Raw genomic sequence first — 19,650 nt, forward strand, 5'->3', positions numbered from 1 at the left:
ACTGATAAAGGTTTAATCTCCAACATCTACAAACAGCTTATACAACTAAATAAAAGGAAGATAAATAATCCAATTAAAAAATGGGCAATGGACCTAAATAGAACATTTTCAAAAGAAGACAGAAGGAAGGCCAAAAGGCACATGAAAACATGCTCAAAGTCACTAATTGTCCGAGAGATGCAAATCAAAACAACAATGCGGTACCATCTCACACCTGTCAGAATGGCCAACATCAACAAATCAACAAACGACAAGTGTTGGCGAGGTTGCGGAGAAAAAGGAACCCTCGTGCACTGCTGGTGGGAATGTAGACTGGTGCAACCACTGTGGAGAACAGTGTGGAGTTTCCTCAAAAAACTGAAAATGGAACTCCCATTTGACCCAGTAATCCCACTTCTAGGAATATATCCCAAGAAACTAGAAACACCAATCAGAAAGGATATATGCACCCCTATGTTCATAGCAGCACAATCTACAATAGCCAGAATTTGGAAACAGCCTAAGTGTCCGTCAGCAGATGATTGGATCCAAAAACTTTGGTACATCTACACAATGAAATACTATGCGGCCATAAAAAATAAGGAATTCTCATCATTTGCAGCAAACTGGATGGAACTGGAGAACATCATGCTGAGTGAAATAAGCCAATCAATGAAAGAGAAACACCACATGACCTCACTCATTTGTGGATAACAAAGAGCATTATAAACTGATGAACCAAAAGATAGATATAGAGACAGTAAATCAACAAGTAGACTGTCAAATTACAGCGGGGAGGGGAGGAAGATCTGGGGGAGATAATAGATCAACCGAAGGACTTTTATACATGCATATAAGTATAACCAATGGACACAAAACTCTGGGGAGGGAGGGGATGTGTGGGAGGGAGGGTGGGGGGCAAAAAAAAAAATCAATAAAATATATTAAAAAAAAATAAAATAAAAAAAATAAAAATAAAAAATGTGGTGTAAAATTGCAAGCAAGTGACAGAGTTTAAATTTGACACATGTCTTCTGACATTGATTCATGACTTCCTCAAGATAATAAACCTACAGAGATAGCTAAAAGATAAAGGGCCTATATTAGGCCCTGCTCCCTCAGAGCTGCTCTAATTCATTTCATAATTTGACATTTCTCATGATACTTCATTTGGCAAATAATAATAATAAAATCATACTACCACTAAAAAGAACTTCGAGCCAAAACTGGTTTGACTCAATGGATAGAGTGTCCGTCTGTGGACTGAAGGGTCCCAGGTTCGATTCTGGTCAAGGACATGTACATTGGTTGTGGGCACATCCCCAATAGGGGGTTATGCAGGAGGCAGCTGATCGATGTTTCTCTCTCATTGATGTTTCTAACTCTCTATCCCTCTGCCTTCCTCTCTGTAAAAAAACAATAAAATATATTATTTTAAATTTTTTTTTTTTTTTAGCTCGTGGGGCTCAGTGCTTGAGGGACAACCCAGGAACCAAGAAGTTACCAGTTCAATTCCCGGTCAGGGCAAGTACCTGGGTTGCGGGCTTGATCCCCAATGGGGAGTGTGCAGGAGGCAACTGATCAATGATTATCTTTCATCATTGATGTTTCTATCTCTCCCTCTCACTTCATCTCTGAAATCAATAAAAATATTTTTTAATTGAAATCCAGTGCCTTAAACCACGATGACCTATAATCCATCTTTTTTTCTTATGCACTTTTATAAATTTGCAATTTTAAAATGCATATGTAGTTTTATTTATAATGTTTTCAGCATCAAAATTTGTTTTATTTTCTCTGTCCGAAAGACAGTGACCTCTATTTATTCTTCAATACACAAAGTACAAAGAAATCAGGAAGACAGTTTTTAGCAGGTTTTATCTAAGAGCAAAGAAAGAACACTTTATGAGGGAAATCTAATTCTCTTAGGACCCAGAAACAAATTTTCCATCAATGATGGACACGCATTTTGTTTATTGTTCATTTACCTTGTTCTTTGAAAGATGTACATATCATATTTTAACTTGTCATCCTGTATAGTATTACTGGAACTGAATTCTAGAAAATATTATCTAAATTTATTCCTTTCTTCTGTTCCCCAAATTGCCTATTTCCCCCTTCCAAATAGAACCACTCTATATCACCATTAATGAAAGGGCAGTTGGAAGCCATGAGGCTGGCTGGGGAGGACAGTTGGGGGCAAGAAGGCTGACAGGCAGAGTGGTTAGGGGTGATCGGGCAGGCAGGCAGGTGAGTGGTTAGGAGCCAGCGGTCCCAGATTGCAAGAGGGATGTCTGACAGGGTTTGGGCCTAAACTGGCAGTTGGACATCCCCCGAGGGGTCCCAGATTGGAGAAAGTGCAGGCTGGGCTGAGGGACCCCCACCCCCTGTATAAATTTTATGCACTGGGCCACTAGTATGTGTGTGTGTGTTTGTATAAATATATTATTTTTTTCCACACACACACACACACACACACACACACACACACATCATCATCATCATCATCATCATCACCCCCCTACTTTTTAGTCAATCACTGAAAATTTGTCTATTCTGCTCCTGCACTTAGAGCCAACCTGGAAGTATTTTCTTATTTCCTCTTTGAGAACAGGTAGATTAGATCAGCGTTTTTCAACCGCTGTTCCGCGGCACACTAGTGTGCCGCGAGATGTTGCCTGGTGTGCCGTAGGTGCAGACAAGACAAGAATTTTATAATTTTTCACTATTTTGTTTACTTAATATTTCATAATAAAGTAATTATAAAATACTTTCTTTGTGTTTATTTGATTCATATTCAAGAGAATTACTTTATATATAGTCAATGTAGGCACAGAGTTAAATTTTTTAACATTTTCTAATGGTGGTGTGCCTCGTGATTTTTTTCATGAAACAAGTGTGCCTTTGCCCAAAAAAGGTTGAAAAACACTGGATTAGATAACCCAAAAAGTTTCCATGACTTCTCTTAGGGACCTTACCCTGAACTCAGGCCCATTGTGATTCCTGGATAGTGGATAAAATGCTCCAAGCTGCATCCATCTTCTGCAGAGCTCCTCTGTGGTATCATTCGTATAACCACAGATATTGGCACCGACCTGGAGAATAGGCATACATACAGCTCAGTGGTCAGTGAGAGAAGAGAAAGCATTGACTGTATACCTACGTGATAAGGGAAATAAGAATCTCTCATTCCCATCACTCCATGCTTAAAGAGGTCCTGAGCTTTCATGGCAATCCCCCAGCCAAATTGGAGAATAAGGAAAGTATGCAATCATGGACTGACTGATGAGAAAAAGACTGTTGCATGTTTTATTAAGGGCTCACTCTCAATATTCAGTTCCCAATTTCATGCTTTGCTATCATTGATGCTTTTGATGGAATTTTTATGTGATACTGATACATTTTACTCCTGGAGTCTCCTTTCTAACTTCAGAGAATCCATGGATACCAATTATAAAGTGTTACCACCCTATCATCAGAAGGCAGCTCACACAACACATGATTTTTCTAATACATATCAAAGTGAGTCATATGCTCATTGGTTTTCAGACCCCTCAAAGTTTGGTAATGGAATGGAAAGAATGTCAAAGCTCCTTGATTGAGAGTGAAACTCACCATGGGGATGCCAAATAGGTTGAACTCAAGGATACTAGGGATGGACCATTGGAGATCATTCCATGTAGCCGCATTGTCCCCCAACCAATGAGCTGCAAACTTGCCAGACCCAGCAAAAGTAGAACGGGATAAGATGAAGTTCCTCTTATTGGGGAAGACAGTATTCAAGGCCCTGAAAAGGAATACAGTCAACTGAATGTGAAATTAACTGTGAATGTCAAGGATTTAACCTATACCAAAGGCAGCAATGGACTTTCCAAGCAAACTTAGAGAAAAACATTAGTGTATCATGAAAGAGAGCAAACTGGATTAGTGTTTCTGAGAGCTTCTTTCTTATTGCTAGGTAAGGTTGCAAACCTCATGTAAGACAATAAAAATCTCTAAGTCAGTACCCTCAAGGAATTACTCTAGGCTCCTGGACTCCTGATTATGTTTCCTCCATCTTCTATCTGGTTGTGCTCTGGCCCTTTTGGTTGATGATGATACATTGGAATGAGGGGCTATTGGCACTATCTTCTTCCTCTAGAAAAAGTTTTTCCAGTGTACCTGGGTTCCATGCCTTGCTGTTATTCATAATCTTGTTTAGCACAACACCAGCTCAGGTCAGAACTCTTTACCTGCTCTTTGCCTAAGAGGAGATTTTGTGTACAGTCTGGGCTCCAGGAACCTGGGTTCCTCTAAAGCTTCAGAGTTTGTTATTAGCAATCCCCAATGTTAAAATATCTTAATCTATGCAAGCTAGTATTGAAATGGAATCTTTGGACTGGAACCTGGATTCTTTGTCCACCAGAATCAAAGAATGAATGCACAGACAGAAAGTGGTATAGCAAAGGTGGAGATTTATTGAAGAACAAGTACAGACTCCAACATGGAGAGAGGGAAACAGTCCTACAGAATGGACTCCCAGGTAGGGAGGGGGAAAGGGTTCCCACTGAGTTATTTTTCCCTAAGGCTTATAAAGGCTACAGATGCCTTGATATCCCCTCTGATTGGTCACTATTCCCTTAGACTGGTCACTATAGTAACTCCTGGGCTCAAATGTCAAACTTCACAGGACTGGCGAGGTTCTCCTCCCCTCCTTCCTTATTGTTTTCCTATTCCCTTTGGGCTTTCTTCTTCTCCTCTGGATGAAGGTCTTTCTTCTCTTTGTTTTGTAAATATAAATCTTTTGCTGTCTCCAGCTTCCTCATTCTATGGAAATGTACCTATTTCAGTTGGAAGTTGCAGCTCCTCAACTTCCCCTATTCCAGTGGTCAGCAAACTGCAGCTAACAAGCCACATGCAGCTCTTCCACAAAATATCACTTGTGGGCGCACACGTACAGTGCAATTGAAACTTCTTGGCCCATTTGCAGAAGCCGGTTTTCGACTCTCAAAAGAAATTTCAATCGTTGTACTGTTGATATTTGGCTCTGTTGACTAATGAGTTTGCCAACCACTGCCCTATTCTATGGAAATATACCTTCTGCTGCTCTGCAGCCCTGTGCTTCCTCCATGGTCCCCTTAATTTCCAAAATTTCTAAAATTGCCTAAACCTATTTTACCCCTTAGATTCCTGTTTTACCCCTTAAATTCCTGTTTCAGTATTACTTGAAGTAAGTCTCAAAAGATGGCATATGGCACTCTTAATGAAGTTAAAAGTAACTAAAATATAAATATTTTCATTGTATTACTTATAAAATATTATATATCAAGTTAAAACTATATAAAAAGTAAAACAAAAAAATTAAAGATAAGAAATTGAGACTGGAAGTGGGCATCTGGATGGGATAACATGAAGTAAGATATAGGCTGTTTTCCTAGCTTTTATTCAGAACACTATTTTGCTTAGGACTCTCCCTGTTCTCTCCTCTCCTAAACAGTTCACACTTACCTTTAGTGTTTTAAAATTGCACAATAATACAACTATTGGATGGTGATACCTGAGCCACAGTTGCTTCTACCTCTTTGCAGGCAAGCTCTACTATCTTTCTTTACAATACATGGTCGGAGACCAGTGTACCAGACACTGGGCAATTCCTCATAGGCACTATCACAACCACTAATGCTTTTCCTCTTTGCATTCCTAAGGATGCTATGAGGAGTGTACACATGCAGAACAACTTATAATGAAAAAAGAAAGAAAATTCTGAAATAGAATACTAGTTTAAGAAAATGAAGTTCCCCATTCTGACAATTAAATGATCCAAAAATGGGGGTAGAATGGAAAGGAGTCACTTTCCAACTCCTGTCCTCATTTCTCCTTTTATAAGGACTGGCAATGTTTGGTGTTTGTTACCACTGGCTAGAGGGTTTCCTGCATCCTGCAATCCTCAGTCATTAAAGAAACACATTCAAGTTATGTAAAATGAAATTGAAACAGGAAATGAAGTTAAGTGAATCTAGTGTTCATTTAGAGTCAGCCCATTATAGTACCACAAATATGATTAGGTAACATTTTTTTTTCCAGCTTAGGGGAAATATTTACCCAGAGATCCCTAAGTCTCTATTTTGCATCACTCAGTTTGGGCCTACTTATGGTCAGGTCTTGATATCTGAGAGGTTCTGGTTTCTTCCTACTTTCAGGCCAGAGGAAAGTGAACTTTATTCTTTGGTAGACCAGTAACTACTGTCCCCAAACTATACTTCCAGCAAAGATTAAGCTAAATGTTCATTAGATCCGTGATTTAAATTCTCCTGATGCCCAGATCCAAGTGAATGAAAATCTTACCTGATTTTTAACCAACTCTGTCTGATGCCTGAAAGCTAAATTGCACTTATCTCCATTGTTCTCTGGGAACTTTGACCTTTTAACTATTAACCATTATTGACATAGCTTCAGAACATATTAACCAATCTCAATGTGATTTTATAGTACTTTTATCATATGGAGATTTGAACAATGAAGCAATTTGAAACTCTCTTTCCTTCTTCTTGCCTTTCCTTACTTTCTCTTTCTTGCCCTGTCCATTTATCCACTCTCCCCATACCTTCAACTCCTAGAAGCATCGTGAGTCAAAATAGATCAGAGCAAGAAGGGATATGATGTTACAGAAAATCAAAGAACAAAGCAATACTTAGAGAGATGGAGTTATATTTATTACGGCGCGGGTCCAGAGGAAAATGTATCTCAAATTCTGGGCCCCAATATGCAGGAATTCTCCCTATTTATATGATCCTACCCTCTTTGTCTCCCAAATATGGAGTGTTTCCAGCCCCCTCTTGCAAGTTCTTAAGTATGTACTGGGGCCCCGAGACCTCAACCAGAGGCCTGACCTGGCGCCAGCACTGATGACCTTGTCTGGGGGAGGTTAAATCCACAGAAGCCAAATAGCAGGGTTAAAATTTCAAACAGCAGTTTTCATATAAGATGGATGCTACAATGGGAAACACCAGTCCAAGATTTTCATTTTAAAGATGAGGAAACTGTCTTTGAGGAGGAAACTGGTCTTGCAAAACTTGTTATCTAAATGCAGAGGCCATAGAACTGTGAAGAATGCACTTCCCTGGGGATTGTTATGCTAGTGCCAGGACTGACTATAGGATGTGCCCTAACACCTGGGGGTCTTCCTGCAGGGCCAAAAAGGGGGCAGGGGGCATATCTGCAAGACAAAGACCCCAGCAAGATATATATATATCTATCTATATATATATACACACACACACACACACACACACACACACACAGGCTCTCTGCATATTTCTTCACTCTGATTTGGAAATTATTCCCGGAGTCCACTAGTGTTAATAAATGGGGTCCCTTCCTTTCTCTACGAAGCATGCTTAGTGTTTCTTTGGTCTTCGGTAACATCTTATTCATCTAGTTTACTTCCCAGAAAGGTTGAGTGACAGAGAAAAAAGTCAGAAAAGGGTAGATAATGAAATGAGAAATGTGTATCCCTTTTTTTTTTTTTTTTGAAGTTTTTCATTTATTGAAATAAAAACTTTTGCAGTTAGTGGATAAGGACTCTCTCATAGACAATCCAGAATAATATTAAGTCATGAAGACAAAATGGTGTGGGAAAACAACATAGGTCCAGTTTGTGCCTCTAATTCATCAGGTCCCATTTGGGCTCATCCTGCCATTCTTCTCTTTCTCAAACCAGCTATTTACTCAACAGCCATGCCTTTAGTATACATATGATTCCACAGGCTAAGGAAATATGGGGTGACTATGCTCTCAAGAAATTGATAGTCCAGCAAGACAAAAAGTAAATACCTAAAAACTGTAATACAAGGTGCTTGAATATTAGGCATAGTACAATATGAACAAAGGTAACACAAAATGTGGGGTGGGTGTAGGGGTAATCTTTTCCTAGGACTGTCAGGAAGGTTTAATATCTGAGGGGAGGTTTTAAAGGTAAGTACATATTTGAAAAATGGACAGGGCAGGGAAAGGGCATTCCATGCAAGGAGAGCAATACATTCTAAGACATGGGAGAATGAAATAGCATTTGGATTCGGGAGCAAGGGCAGTTATGTTTTTACAAGAGCGTAAAATATAAGAGTAGCAGGGATGAAAGAAAAATACTAATAAATAATTAAGTTATGAAGTACTTTACAGGTTAGGCTGGAGTGACTGGACTTTATTGTATAGAAGATACAAAGCCAAAGATAATTTTTCACCTGGGAAAGAAGTGAGCAGATTTTCACCAGGGAAAGAAAAGAGCAGATGTGTGATTCAGGAGGTAATTTCATCAGTAGTAGAGTAGATTTTTTTAACATTTAACATACATTCAATACCCCTGGGAACCTTGTTAAAACTAATATTATCATTTCCAAGGTGTAGGGTGAGGGCCAACGTGCTACATTTCTAATATGTTTCCAGATGATGCTAATATTGCTAGTCCTTGGACCACATTTTGAATAGCAAGAGTAGGGATAGATGAATAGGAGATAAAGCTACAGTCAGGGAAGGGAGACTAGTAGTCATGGGACTCATGTAAATTTACTTGAGCAATGACGATGGCATTCATTAAAAAAGTGTCAGTGGAGGAAAAAAGGAGATGATTATAGACATGTTTTAGGATCGAAAGATCTAAAGCCTGATTGTAGAAGTGGATGTGATGGAAAGAAATAACTAGAGGATGGTACCAAGTTTCTCACTTGGGAGTCTGGGAGATAGTGATGGTGTTGCTACCAACCAAGATAGGAAATTGAGCAGTTTCAAAAATGATTAGACTGTGGAGCTAAGGCATAAACAGGTAACAGTAAGGTGAATGCCATTGGAGGTACTATAAGACATCCAAGTAGAGAAGATCAGAAGGTAATATTGGATATGTGGGCCTGAAAACCAGGGAGAGATCTAAGCTACAGATTTATAAAATTATAAATTTTAAAATTATCAGAATAAATTACAGTAAAAACTAAGAAGGAATAAGTTATTTTTGTACTTGACAGAAAATAAAAAATGAAGTCTAGGGGTTGACCCCTAAGATTTATCAATCGTGAGAGAATACATGAAAAAGATCCAGCGGTCAAGAAGGAACAGAGGTTAAGAAGGGACAGCTGGAAAAAGAGCAGGTGTGCCCAGAGAGAGTGGTGTCTTAGAACTAAAGGAACCAAACTTCAAAGGAGTTGTCAGTGATGTTATGTACACTAGAGAAGTCAAATAAAAGGAATGAGAAAAGTTCCATTAGAAATCAAAGTCTCCCTGCTCCTATACCTACTATGATGTTCCAGAAATACCAAAGTAAAAGGATATAAGCAGAGAAAAACTAAGACATTCTTTCCTGAGCCACTTGAAGGTCCCCAACAAATCTTCAAAGACTTTAGTTTCCCTGTCTGTTTTATAAATTTAAATTAAAATCTTCTTAAGTTTAGTCCCTAATTTCTTGCTCTCTTAGGTATAATGATTGTAATTTATCACCTTGGTGTGGGGAGGGGGAGATTTTGCAGAGAACTTTTCCTCAATTTACAAAGTCAGCAGCGAAATATTAATGTGACAAAGTATGTAAAGGACTGAATTTTTTGCAGAAAGTATCTGTCTCTTTGTTAGACTTTCATATTGAGTGGTGGTGGTGGTGGTAGTGGTGATGGTGATGTAGATGGTGGTAATGGTAGTAATCATGGTGATAATGGTACAGGATATGTCTTGGGGCAGAAGAGAGAGTTGAGAAGGTGACTGGGGAAGACAGTAGAGAAGAAAGCCAGGAGGGAGTGCTATAATATTGCCATGTAAATACAGAACACTCAATAAACTTGAATTACATATAAACAATGAATAATTTTTAGTATACATATGTATATTGCAAACTTGACTGTGTGTCTTGTATTTTTATTTGCTAAATCAGGCAGTTCTTGTGTGGTGACCATAGCACATTCAGTAATGGAACCCAAGCAAGAGCTGGCTTCCAATTGGGGGTTCTAAATACCTTGCACATTATTGCTTATAGTATCAAGTCCTTAGTCACAAGCCAATAAGCAATAATCCTGCACAGAAGCCAAGGAATTAGACCTCTTAAGTAGGCTATAAGATCTGAGTTTCTAGATCCACATAACCAAAAAATTATATTTTAAAAACATACCCATAGATGACAAGAGAAACCCTCTATCTCCCAGCTCCCCAAATCTCAAGTAGGAGGAAAACCTAGTGCTTACGAGTCTGTGGCTCTTGCCATGGAGTAGCCATACAAGCTGTGGACATTATAGTGAAGCTCCTGGTAAACCTCAGCGTCCATGCAGAGGGTTCTTGCAAAAAGCGAGCCGCCCAGAACTCCTGTGGGGAAATATCCATTGGTGAGCCACTTCCATGTCAACAAGCTCTAACAAAATAATCACTTAATCTAATTGCTTCCAGGTTCCTATACCTTCTCCACCAATCTCTACTTGACAAAACTCTTTTCAGATTTCAAATCCTATCCCAATGTCTCTTCCTAACTGGGACATATTCTAAGCCCCTCACCAAGATAAATCATTAAAATTAATTTGCATTCTCTTGAGCTCACAAAGAGTGGTACTAAGTGATGGCAACATAAAAAAACAAACAAAAACTTGGAGCAATGGGAAGTTTATCTGAGACAAAATATAAATAAAGTACACACACATTACTACAGATATTTAATCAATGAGAATTGAATATATGAAGAAAAACAGGAGGGCAGTGAAAAGGGAACATATTCACTCTAAAATTACAAGCATTCACACCTCAGTTATACTTTTTAAAAGATGAGATATTTGGGTGGTTTCATGAATGAGAACTTAGATCCTGCCTTTATAAATCAGCATAGTCATTGTATTTCCCCTTTCTTATGCCTAAAATGGTCAGCACTTTCTGTCTTGTGGCCTGCAATATCATTCTTCCCCTTCTCCTTATAGACCAGTACCAGGGGATCATACTTCCTCCCCTACTTCATGAAGCCTTACCTATTCATAGGCTCTGAGGCACAATTTCAGAGAGTGGTAGGGCCAGGAAAGACTGAGGTTGAGTTTTTCTAGCCAGCCCAGCAGAATCAGGGATTGAAATTATGTTTAATTATAAAATATAAAGACAATTATATTTCTGGCATGACTCAGCTTGTGGCCTGAGATTTACAACTAGTTTAATTATTCGTGCACATTGAAAGGAAATAAATTAGAAAAAATATTTTAATATCATTATTCGCCCTTTCTCTATTATAGTAGTGTCAACCAATTCATGATCAACAGTGACAGATCAAAACACACATGCATGCAATTGGTGCCAGCAAGAGTCAATTTAGCCTTTTATAGAGAGAGAATAAACTTACTTATTTAGACCTGCTTTCTGATTTAGCTAAACTTTTCCCAAACCAGTGAAGCACCCCAACTTCTCTTTCAGGTAATTGTGAGCAACACAGCAGTAAATATCAACATGAAGCAGATTATTATTGTAGATCATGCAGGGAGAATGAATTTTGTGCATTGGGCCTCTAGTAAGATTATATTTCATGTTTTCTCTTAAAAGTTTAGTAAAGACTATGAGATGGGATTCTGTAAACAAATTGAACACAGCCCACTTTCAGTCTTGCCCATAAATCTCCTCTACCCTTCTATTTCTCTTTCACCTAGGAAGCTGGAAACAAAGGGCTCCAAGATAGGAGAACCAGGCAATGGAAATAATTTGATTCTGGTCAAGGGCATGTACCTTGGTTGCAGGCACCTACCCAGAAGGAAGTATGCAGGAGGAAGCTGATCTATGTTTCTAACTCTCCATCTCTCTCCCTTCCTCTCTATAAAAAAATCAATAAAATATATTTTAAAAAATAATAATAATCCTATAAAATAAAAGGTTATTATGCAAAACGACTGAATGGTAGAATGACTGGTCGCTATGATGCGCATTGACCACCAGAGGGCAGGCGCTCAATGCAGGAGCTGCCCCCTGGTGGTCAGTGCACTCCCACAGGGGCAGAGCAGCTCAGTCAAAGGCCAGGCTCATGGCTGGCGAGCACAGCAGCAGAAACCCACCTCCGCGGCAGCGCTAACAAGCAATGAGCCATGGCAAGGAGCAAGGAGTCCTAGTCTGTGAGAGGGTGCAGGCTGAGGAACCCCTTCCCCCCAGTGCATGGATTTCATGCATGGGGCCTCTACTAAGATAATAAAAACAGACAAAACAAAACAAAAGAACCTTTGGAAAGTGAACTTGCTTTTGGCTACAGGTTGTTTTAAATGTCTCCTGCCTACATTATTACAAACAGGTAAAAACTTACGGGGAGTGAAAGGAGGATAGTTCCAGATATTCTTTTCACACTCATCAGAATCTGAGAGCAAGTTAGATACTTCCTCCATTTCCTTCAGAGACATGAAATACACAAAGTGGAAAAAATTATTGATATACAGTTAGTTGTTAAAGAATGTTTACTAAACTAGAAGCTGGATAGCTGAGGTCTCTTATTGATTTTGGGATCTTAAGCAATCTTAAAATTTCTGACCTCGGTTTTATCCTTTGGATTAGATTGTATCTACAGTACCTTCCAACTCTAAATCATATCAGATCCATTTAACCTTTTATACTTTGATTTCAATTAGTTAATTAAGAAATACTATTTCAAAGGCTAATTCATGCTTTATGAGATTTTATTGTTGCTGGTATTGTTTTAAAGAATTTAAGATAGAGTAATATTCTATTTCATAATTTTCCCATTCTGTTGTTCTACTTAGTGCAGGGCATAAGAATATAGAATTGAGATAAAATCCATTCATTTAAAAGAGCTTGCAAATAGATGATGTGTAATCTTGCCAACAAAAAGATAATTTTTCAAATTTCAAATAAATTTTTCACCTGTTATCCTCTAAAAAATAAGAGGACCATTAAATTATTCTTTAATTATTCACTTTAAATTTCAATAAATCGTTGCTACAAATAATAGCACCTGTAGTTTCTAATAAAATAATATTTTTAAAGCTAAAATACAGTTAATGAAGGAAAAAGCGGAGTCCATGAGAAAGCAAAAGATTTTCCTAAAAATAAGTAACCAGTAGGTAGCAGATTGAGAATTAAAATTCAGGGGGTTGAGTCATCTATTTTATTATATGTTATAAGCTCAAACATTAAGTAAAGGGATTTTAAATATCACTATGTCAAGTAAACCATTTTTTTTTTTAGAGATTAGAGTTAAAATTCATCTTAAAATTAGAAATATCTGTCTCCAAAATATGTTTGATCCTGGAATAACACTTACAAGCCACACTCCATCAAACTCCAATTTTTTATGAAATTCATGAAGCTCTTCTGTCCACCATTGAGTACAACTTGGCTTATCATAAGCAGGAAAGACTACCTTTCCAGGATATCCCTAAAAAACAAGGAAAGTTGTGGTGGTTTGTCTGATGATTCACGCATGCATTTATTGCTGGCTACTATCTCTTCTCCCAGAAGGCCCAAATTTTAGAATTAAAATTTGTGGCTGTCCTCCTAAAACTAAATGTTAAAATAGATGAAAGGAACCAAAGGGAGAAAAAAGAAAAGGAAAAACAACTTATTATAGAGACGAGAAGCCAGCAAATGTCTCTTTTCTCTTATTTAAAAAAAAGAAGAAGAAGAAGAAGAAGAAGAAGAAGAAGAAGTAGTAAAATTTCATATGTCAGGCCAATTGACATGTTTAAAATATGTAAAGCTTAACTAGATGATATTTTAGAAGAGAATGAATTTGTTTAATGTGCTGTTAATTGAAGATCATCTAAAACCTGACTTGAATAATGCCATTTATAGATAATATGTTGGGTTGGGCATAGAAACATTTTTATTGAAATGGTTTAATGAATTTTGTGCTTCTTACTCAGGTCAAATTTATCTTATTCTATCTTTTCTTCTTATATATCCCTATCAAACATTCATTTTTAACATTGTCCACAAATAACACAAAGATATAATCATAGCCAAATTAGTGAAAATTCTAAATTGACAAGACACAAGACACATACATTCTTGCTTATTTTCCCAACAAATTTCTAGGTTGTCATTTAGGAACAACTTTATGCTCAGTCAGTGTAATGAATAGCTTAGCTGTATCTGAGTTTTTTGTTTTAGGTGATGGGTCACTGTATAATAATAATAATAAGTAACTTTGAACCTCAGGGAAAAGGTGGTATGACAAAGGAATATGTGACACTGTCCCTAGAGCAAGCCCAGGAGCATTCATTCTAACCAAATTCCTTTACAATTAACTCCAGCACTACTACATCTGCCAACATCTTAGATCAAATGATTTCTGTTATTTATTAGTCAATGGAGGTAAGTAATTAAGTTTTTGTGGTTATATGCAAATTCCTAATTACATACCACTCAAATATGAGTACTATTGAAATAACTCATAAGTCTGATAATCTACTTTTCTGGTAAACAAAACAATTTTTATGTGACCACGGCCTCTGATTTTGTACTTATATATGAATATCAGTCTATCTGATATTTTAGAAATTCACATCAAACAAAACAGTAAAAGTAACAAATTGGTTTGGAGAAGGAAGGAAACTACTATTTCATGAAAAGTTAGAATCAATGAAAAAGAAAGCAAATAGTAAAAACTATCATAGGCAAAGTCAATAATGGGAAGTAAGTGAGAAGTTAGGTAAGGGTTCATTGATAATCCTAAAAAGACAAGTTTTGCAAAATTAATTTCCCGGGAGCAACAGGAAATGAGGCCACGTGAACTTTTAGATGAAGTACCAGTTTTAGTAAATCTCCCATTATCCAATCATCTGCGGCTGACCCCACACATAATTGGGAAAGAAAGCTGACTACAGGATTTGATTTAAAATATTCTCAAAAGCTCAGGTGACCTGAAAATAGGTTCCTAAGCAGCTTATTCAAATGCCTAAAATTGCTACCTTAGAATAAGGCTGGGGTCTATCTATAAGTCTCATGTAAATTAAAAATATATTAGCTGAGGTTGGTTTCACATTAGGCTATGAGCATCTTGCTCCATTACCATAGTTGAATTTATTGTCTGGGGGGAAAAATAGAAATTGGAAGGCAGAAGAACTTTAAGAATAAATTAACTTTCTTCTAATAGTATATTGTTTTTCAACTATCTGTATTATTCTAAGGTTAGGGTTAGCTTTTTAGAGACTAAATCTTAATTATTTCACCACACACACAAAAAAATGAAAATATGTAATATGATAGAGGTGCCATCACTACAATGGCAATCATATTGAATAATCAAATTATTAGATCAATATGCTATACACCTTAAATTTATACAATGTTATATGTCAAATATATTTCAACTAAAAAACAAATTCTAAAAATTTTAATCATTCTATTATAACATTTACTGTTTTAAAAATAATAGCAGAAACCTCTAATGCCAAGAAAACAGCAATAATACTGTAAATTGCCTTCTATTCATTGTTGTACCAAAAGCACAAACTTCCCCCAAATGACTGTAATATACTCTGATTTAGTTTTAGAAATTACCTCTCCAACGAAAAAGCCTTTATTCCCCATGATCCACGCTCTCTTTTTGCTTCCATTCGTATAGGGCTGGTAGTCAGAATTATTTAAGATGCCAGGATTCTAGTAAATATATATGAAAACAAATATTATTTTTGTAAATGTCTTTTGCATTTTTAAAGGGAATACTAGGCCATGGAATAAGTGTTTGAGCATACCATAATAATTACATATTTCTGTCCATGTTCTTGTAAATCCTTGGCAAAATCTGAGAGACCAGGGAAAGCCTTTTCATCGATAGTAAAGTCCTTTTTTCCATCCATGTAGTCTATGTCAGAGTACTGGACATCCTGGAAGACAGGGCTGGCCAATTAGACCTGAGGCAATATCACCATGCTGATAACTCTGATTCTTCGTCATTAAAACTGAAGCCATTTTTCTTTTTCTTTTTTAAATATATTTTTATTGATTTCAGAGAAGAAGGGAGAGGGAGAGAGAGAGATAGAAACACCAATGATGAGAGAGAATCATTTATTGGCTGCCTCCTGCATGCCCCCTATGGGGGATGAAGCTCTCAACCCGGGGCATGTGCCCTGGATTGGAATCAAACCTGGGACCCTTTAGTCCACAGGCCAATGCTCTATCCATTGAGTCCAATACTAGCTAGGGCAAGCCATATTTCTTAATGATTCTGGAATTTCCAGGACTTGGCTACTTCCTAGGAGTAAATAAACCCTTTTTTTGAAAGATTCGGACACTCTTAGGTTTTAGTTTTATCTCTTTGCCTTGATAGACGCCTGCCATAACATATTGGGAGGAACTTGAAAATAAGGACTGCCGGGACCGGTTTGGCTCAGTGGATAGAGCGTCGGCTTGGGGACTGAAGGGTCCCAAGTTCGATTCCGGTCAAGGGCATGTACTTTGGTTGCGGGCATATCCCCAGTGGGGGGTGTGCAAGAGGCAACTGATCGATGACTCTCTCTCATCGATGTTTCTAACTCTCTATCTCTCTCCCTTCCTCTCTGCACAAAATCAATAAAATATATTTAAAAAAAAAAAAGAAAAAAAAGAAAATAAGGACTGCGTCTTGTTCATCCCTGTAATTTGAGAACTTAAATGCTTGAAATAAAACAGGTGCTCTTTAAATATTTGTTTGAATGAACCCATGAGTATTGTTATTACCATGTACTAACCTGGACCCTAGACATCAAGTTAGACATATCACAAGAGAAGAAAAATAGCCTGCTTGTCTTATAAAACATGTAGGGTAATAATTAACAAAGGTAAATGACAAAGGGACAAAGCTTTAATTAACCAAATTCTCATACACACATTATTTTTGTGTTTGCATACCAACCTATGAGGAGCAGATTTTTAGCGGAAGATTGAAATGTATAAGGGCTAAGTGACATTTCCCAAGGTCAGATGCAAGATTAGGTGGGGGGTTAATTAGGGCTTTGTTGATAGACCCTTTGACTCCATATGCTTTTTTGTTCCAATTGCCACATACTTCAAAGACATCTGAAGGTCTTCTAAGCAATTGTTCATTCTGCGGTTGGTGGTCCGGTCATGTGTCAGAGGCTGCAACTTACAAACCTGAAGGGAAATGTGGCTGTGGCCTGTAGCCAATGCAGCACCAGCTGTTCTAACACCAGACAGTCATGTAGGACCCAGGTGTCCTCCAGAGTTGCCTGATGGGAAAGATCTAATCCATGGAAGAAAGCTCATCTGTTTCTGAACCAGCAAGACCTCAAAAGGCTCTTCCCTTCAGAGGCCTGGGGGGAGATTGAAACCAATACCATGTGGAGCCAAAAGAACCACTTTTGAATCCTGGGCCTGTCATTGTGCTAGCTGGAGTGACCTCAGGAAAGTGATTGACATTGCAATGTCTGCATTTCCTCATTTGCAAAATACCAATTAAGGGAGGGTCAACCATGAATGCGAAAGCACTTTGTAAAATAATGATGTGGCAAGATTTGGCCTGATTTCTCCTGGAATTGGGTGTTTGCAGATACCAGATATGGGAGAAGTAAAATCAAATACATAACCATTTCCCCTTAACAACAAAACCACACAATGAGCAGGTTTTCTCACAAGAAAAATTCATCTCATGGCCTGCCCTTATTGCTACTCTGAGAGGAGACTGAAAACTTCTGAGATCAGGCCAAAGTCATTTCCATCCATAATATCTTCCTTCAGGTATTAACCAAATATATGTTTGTATCACAGTTTCAAAGTTTGAGCCCAAAATTAATTGTTTTGATAACTTCATTAACCACATGTCATGCATCTCCAGGGAGAAACTTTTCAAATATTATACACTAAATAATGATCTTTTTATTTACTAGTGGACATTGGTCATCATAAATACTTTACAACCACAGAACTTTCAAAATAAGTATGTTATATCTCGAAAGAATATACAAGGTTACTTTGAGAAACTCACTTTGAGTCACCATTATAATAATCAGAGCACGTGTTAATCAGGTGTTGCTTTCTCTTATGAAATAGCAACCAACTTTGATGGAGTTCATCCTTTGTGTTACATGTTTTACATGCACAGTTTTAGGCATTCTTCACAAACAGCCCACCAGAATAAATTTTCATTTTATAAATAAGGTAACTAAAACACAGAGGTAGTAATTAACTAGCCCAACATTGCATAGAGCTACAAAGAGGAAAAGCTAAAATTCAAAATCATATCCTTCTGACTTCACAGCTGTGCTCTTCCCATGATGACATAGGTAATTTAGTTTGCAAATTTATGACAGTAGATGTGTCTATCTATCTATCTATTTATCTATTATCATTTATCATCATCTGTATATCTATAATCTATCCATCCATGTACCAATTTATCCAACTGTATTTTTCCTAGTAAATTGAATTAGGTACAAAGAAATAAAAGATAGGAAATGGCATCTTGTTCATGATAAGATAAGTTCCAACTTACATATGGGATCCTAGCTTTACGAGTTCGGTTTACAACCTCTTTCAATCCCTCGATGTTATTATAATTCCTGCGACTAAGGTGGAAACCAAGATTCCAGTAGGAAGGCATGAATGGCCGTCCAATGAGCTAGAAAAATAAAGAAGTGTCCAGGCATTTAGAATAAACACTGTTTGTAGCAACATGTCCAATATAGACAACTTTGTCTCCATTTCATTTTCTGTTAAGTTCTCAGATCTAAAATATCAGAGCCAATTTCTTGTACATAATTTCTTTTGACTAAATTTTTATTTACTGAATGAGTGAACTTTACTGATTTATAGCCTCAGGTCTTCGGAATGACTGATCATGCATGGTTGGACCATGAGTTCCTTGAAAACAGCACTGCATCTGTTTAAAACCTCATTAGGTGACTTATTTTTACATTTCTCAAGCCTTGCACAGTGTCTCTCAGCACACAGAAGGCACTCAATAAATTTGCATCAGAATAAACATATGATGAATGGAAGACTCACAACCCCAACATATATGAACCATAGTTTACCCATAAGTTTTATTTTTCCCAGGCTAATTTACAATGAGTGTATGAGATAGCAGCAATAAAGAATGACTAACTACAAAGCCATACCTCCAGGTATTCCTGAACCACTTGTTCTGGAGTGTCTCCCAGGAACACATAAAAGTCAAAAATGCCCCCGATGGTGCGGTAAGTGACTGCAGGAGCCGGCTGAAGGGTGACCTCTGCAAGAATTAAAATAAGAGTCATTAGAATTTTGTGGTTGAAAATATATATTCTTCTGCAGAATTTAAATGGGTGAGCTACCCAAAACAGTCTGTCTCATTTTGAAAGAGATGAAAATAACACCTGTTCCTTTAGATGATTGCTGAAGCTTATCACATATTAAATGAGTACAGCACCTTTGAGAAATTAATTGACTTTTTTAGGAGAATGAAACACAAATTCTATTTTAATCTGACCATATAAAAATACAAATGTCTGGGATTTGCTAGTTATTTCATAGAAAAGAAGAATGTTTAAAACCTTATTAGATCATTTTACCTACAATTAAAAATAAAAGTAAACTCTCGTCCAGAAGTTACAGGAGGAAGATTTTGGACTGGGGAAAGGGTGGGCTATGAGAAACAGCTACAGACGGACAGTATGTTTACATGTTGAAACCTACAGGTGTCCTCGGAATGGGTCTAACAGTGAATCCTATCATCTTCAAAATATCATGGGAAAGATTACACAAAAAGAGACCTCTAAGGCA

General features: G+C 37.4%; 1 protein-coding gene across 1 annotated transcript in view; it reads right to left on the minus strand.

Moving 5' to 3' along the window:
- The window catches only part of MGAM2 (maltase-glucoamylase 2 (putative)), a gene marked incomplete at both ends in the record, with an annotated part of 80,428 nt that overhangs the window by 48,587 nt on the left and 12,191 nt on the right, over nt 1–19,650 (minus strand). The window contains 9 exons of the mRNA XM_084897321.1: nt 2,958–3,074; nt 3,595–3,766; nt 10,173–10,290; nt 12,242–12,323; nt 13,214–13,327; nt 15,454–15,552; nt 15,648–15,779; nt 18,383–18,508; nt 19,008–19,120. Of these exons, the coding sequence (XP_084753447.1) occupies nt 2,958–3,074; nt 3,595–3,766; nt 10,173–10,290; nt 12,242–12,323; nt 13,214–13,327; nt 15,454–15,552; nt 15,648–15,779; nt 18,383–18,508; nt 19,008–19,120 (1,073 nt within the window). The remainder of the gene's footprint in view (nt 1–2,957; nt 3,075–3,594; nt 3,767–10,172; nt 10,291–12,241; nt 12,324–13,213; nt 13,328–15,453; nt 15,553–15,647; nt 15,780–18,382; nt 18,509–19,007; nt 19,121–19,650) is intronic.

Source organism: Pipistrellus hanaki (genome assembly GCF_964339955.1).
Source record: "Pipistrellus hanaki genome assembly, chromosome: 10".
NCBI classification, from domain to species: domain Eukaryota; kingdom Metazoa; phylum Chordata; class Mammalia; order Chiroptera; family Vespertilionidae; genus Pipistrellus; species Pipistrellus hanaki.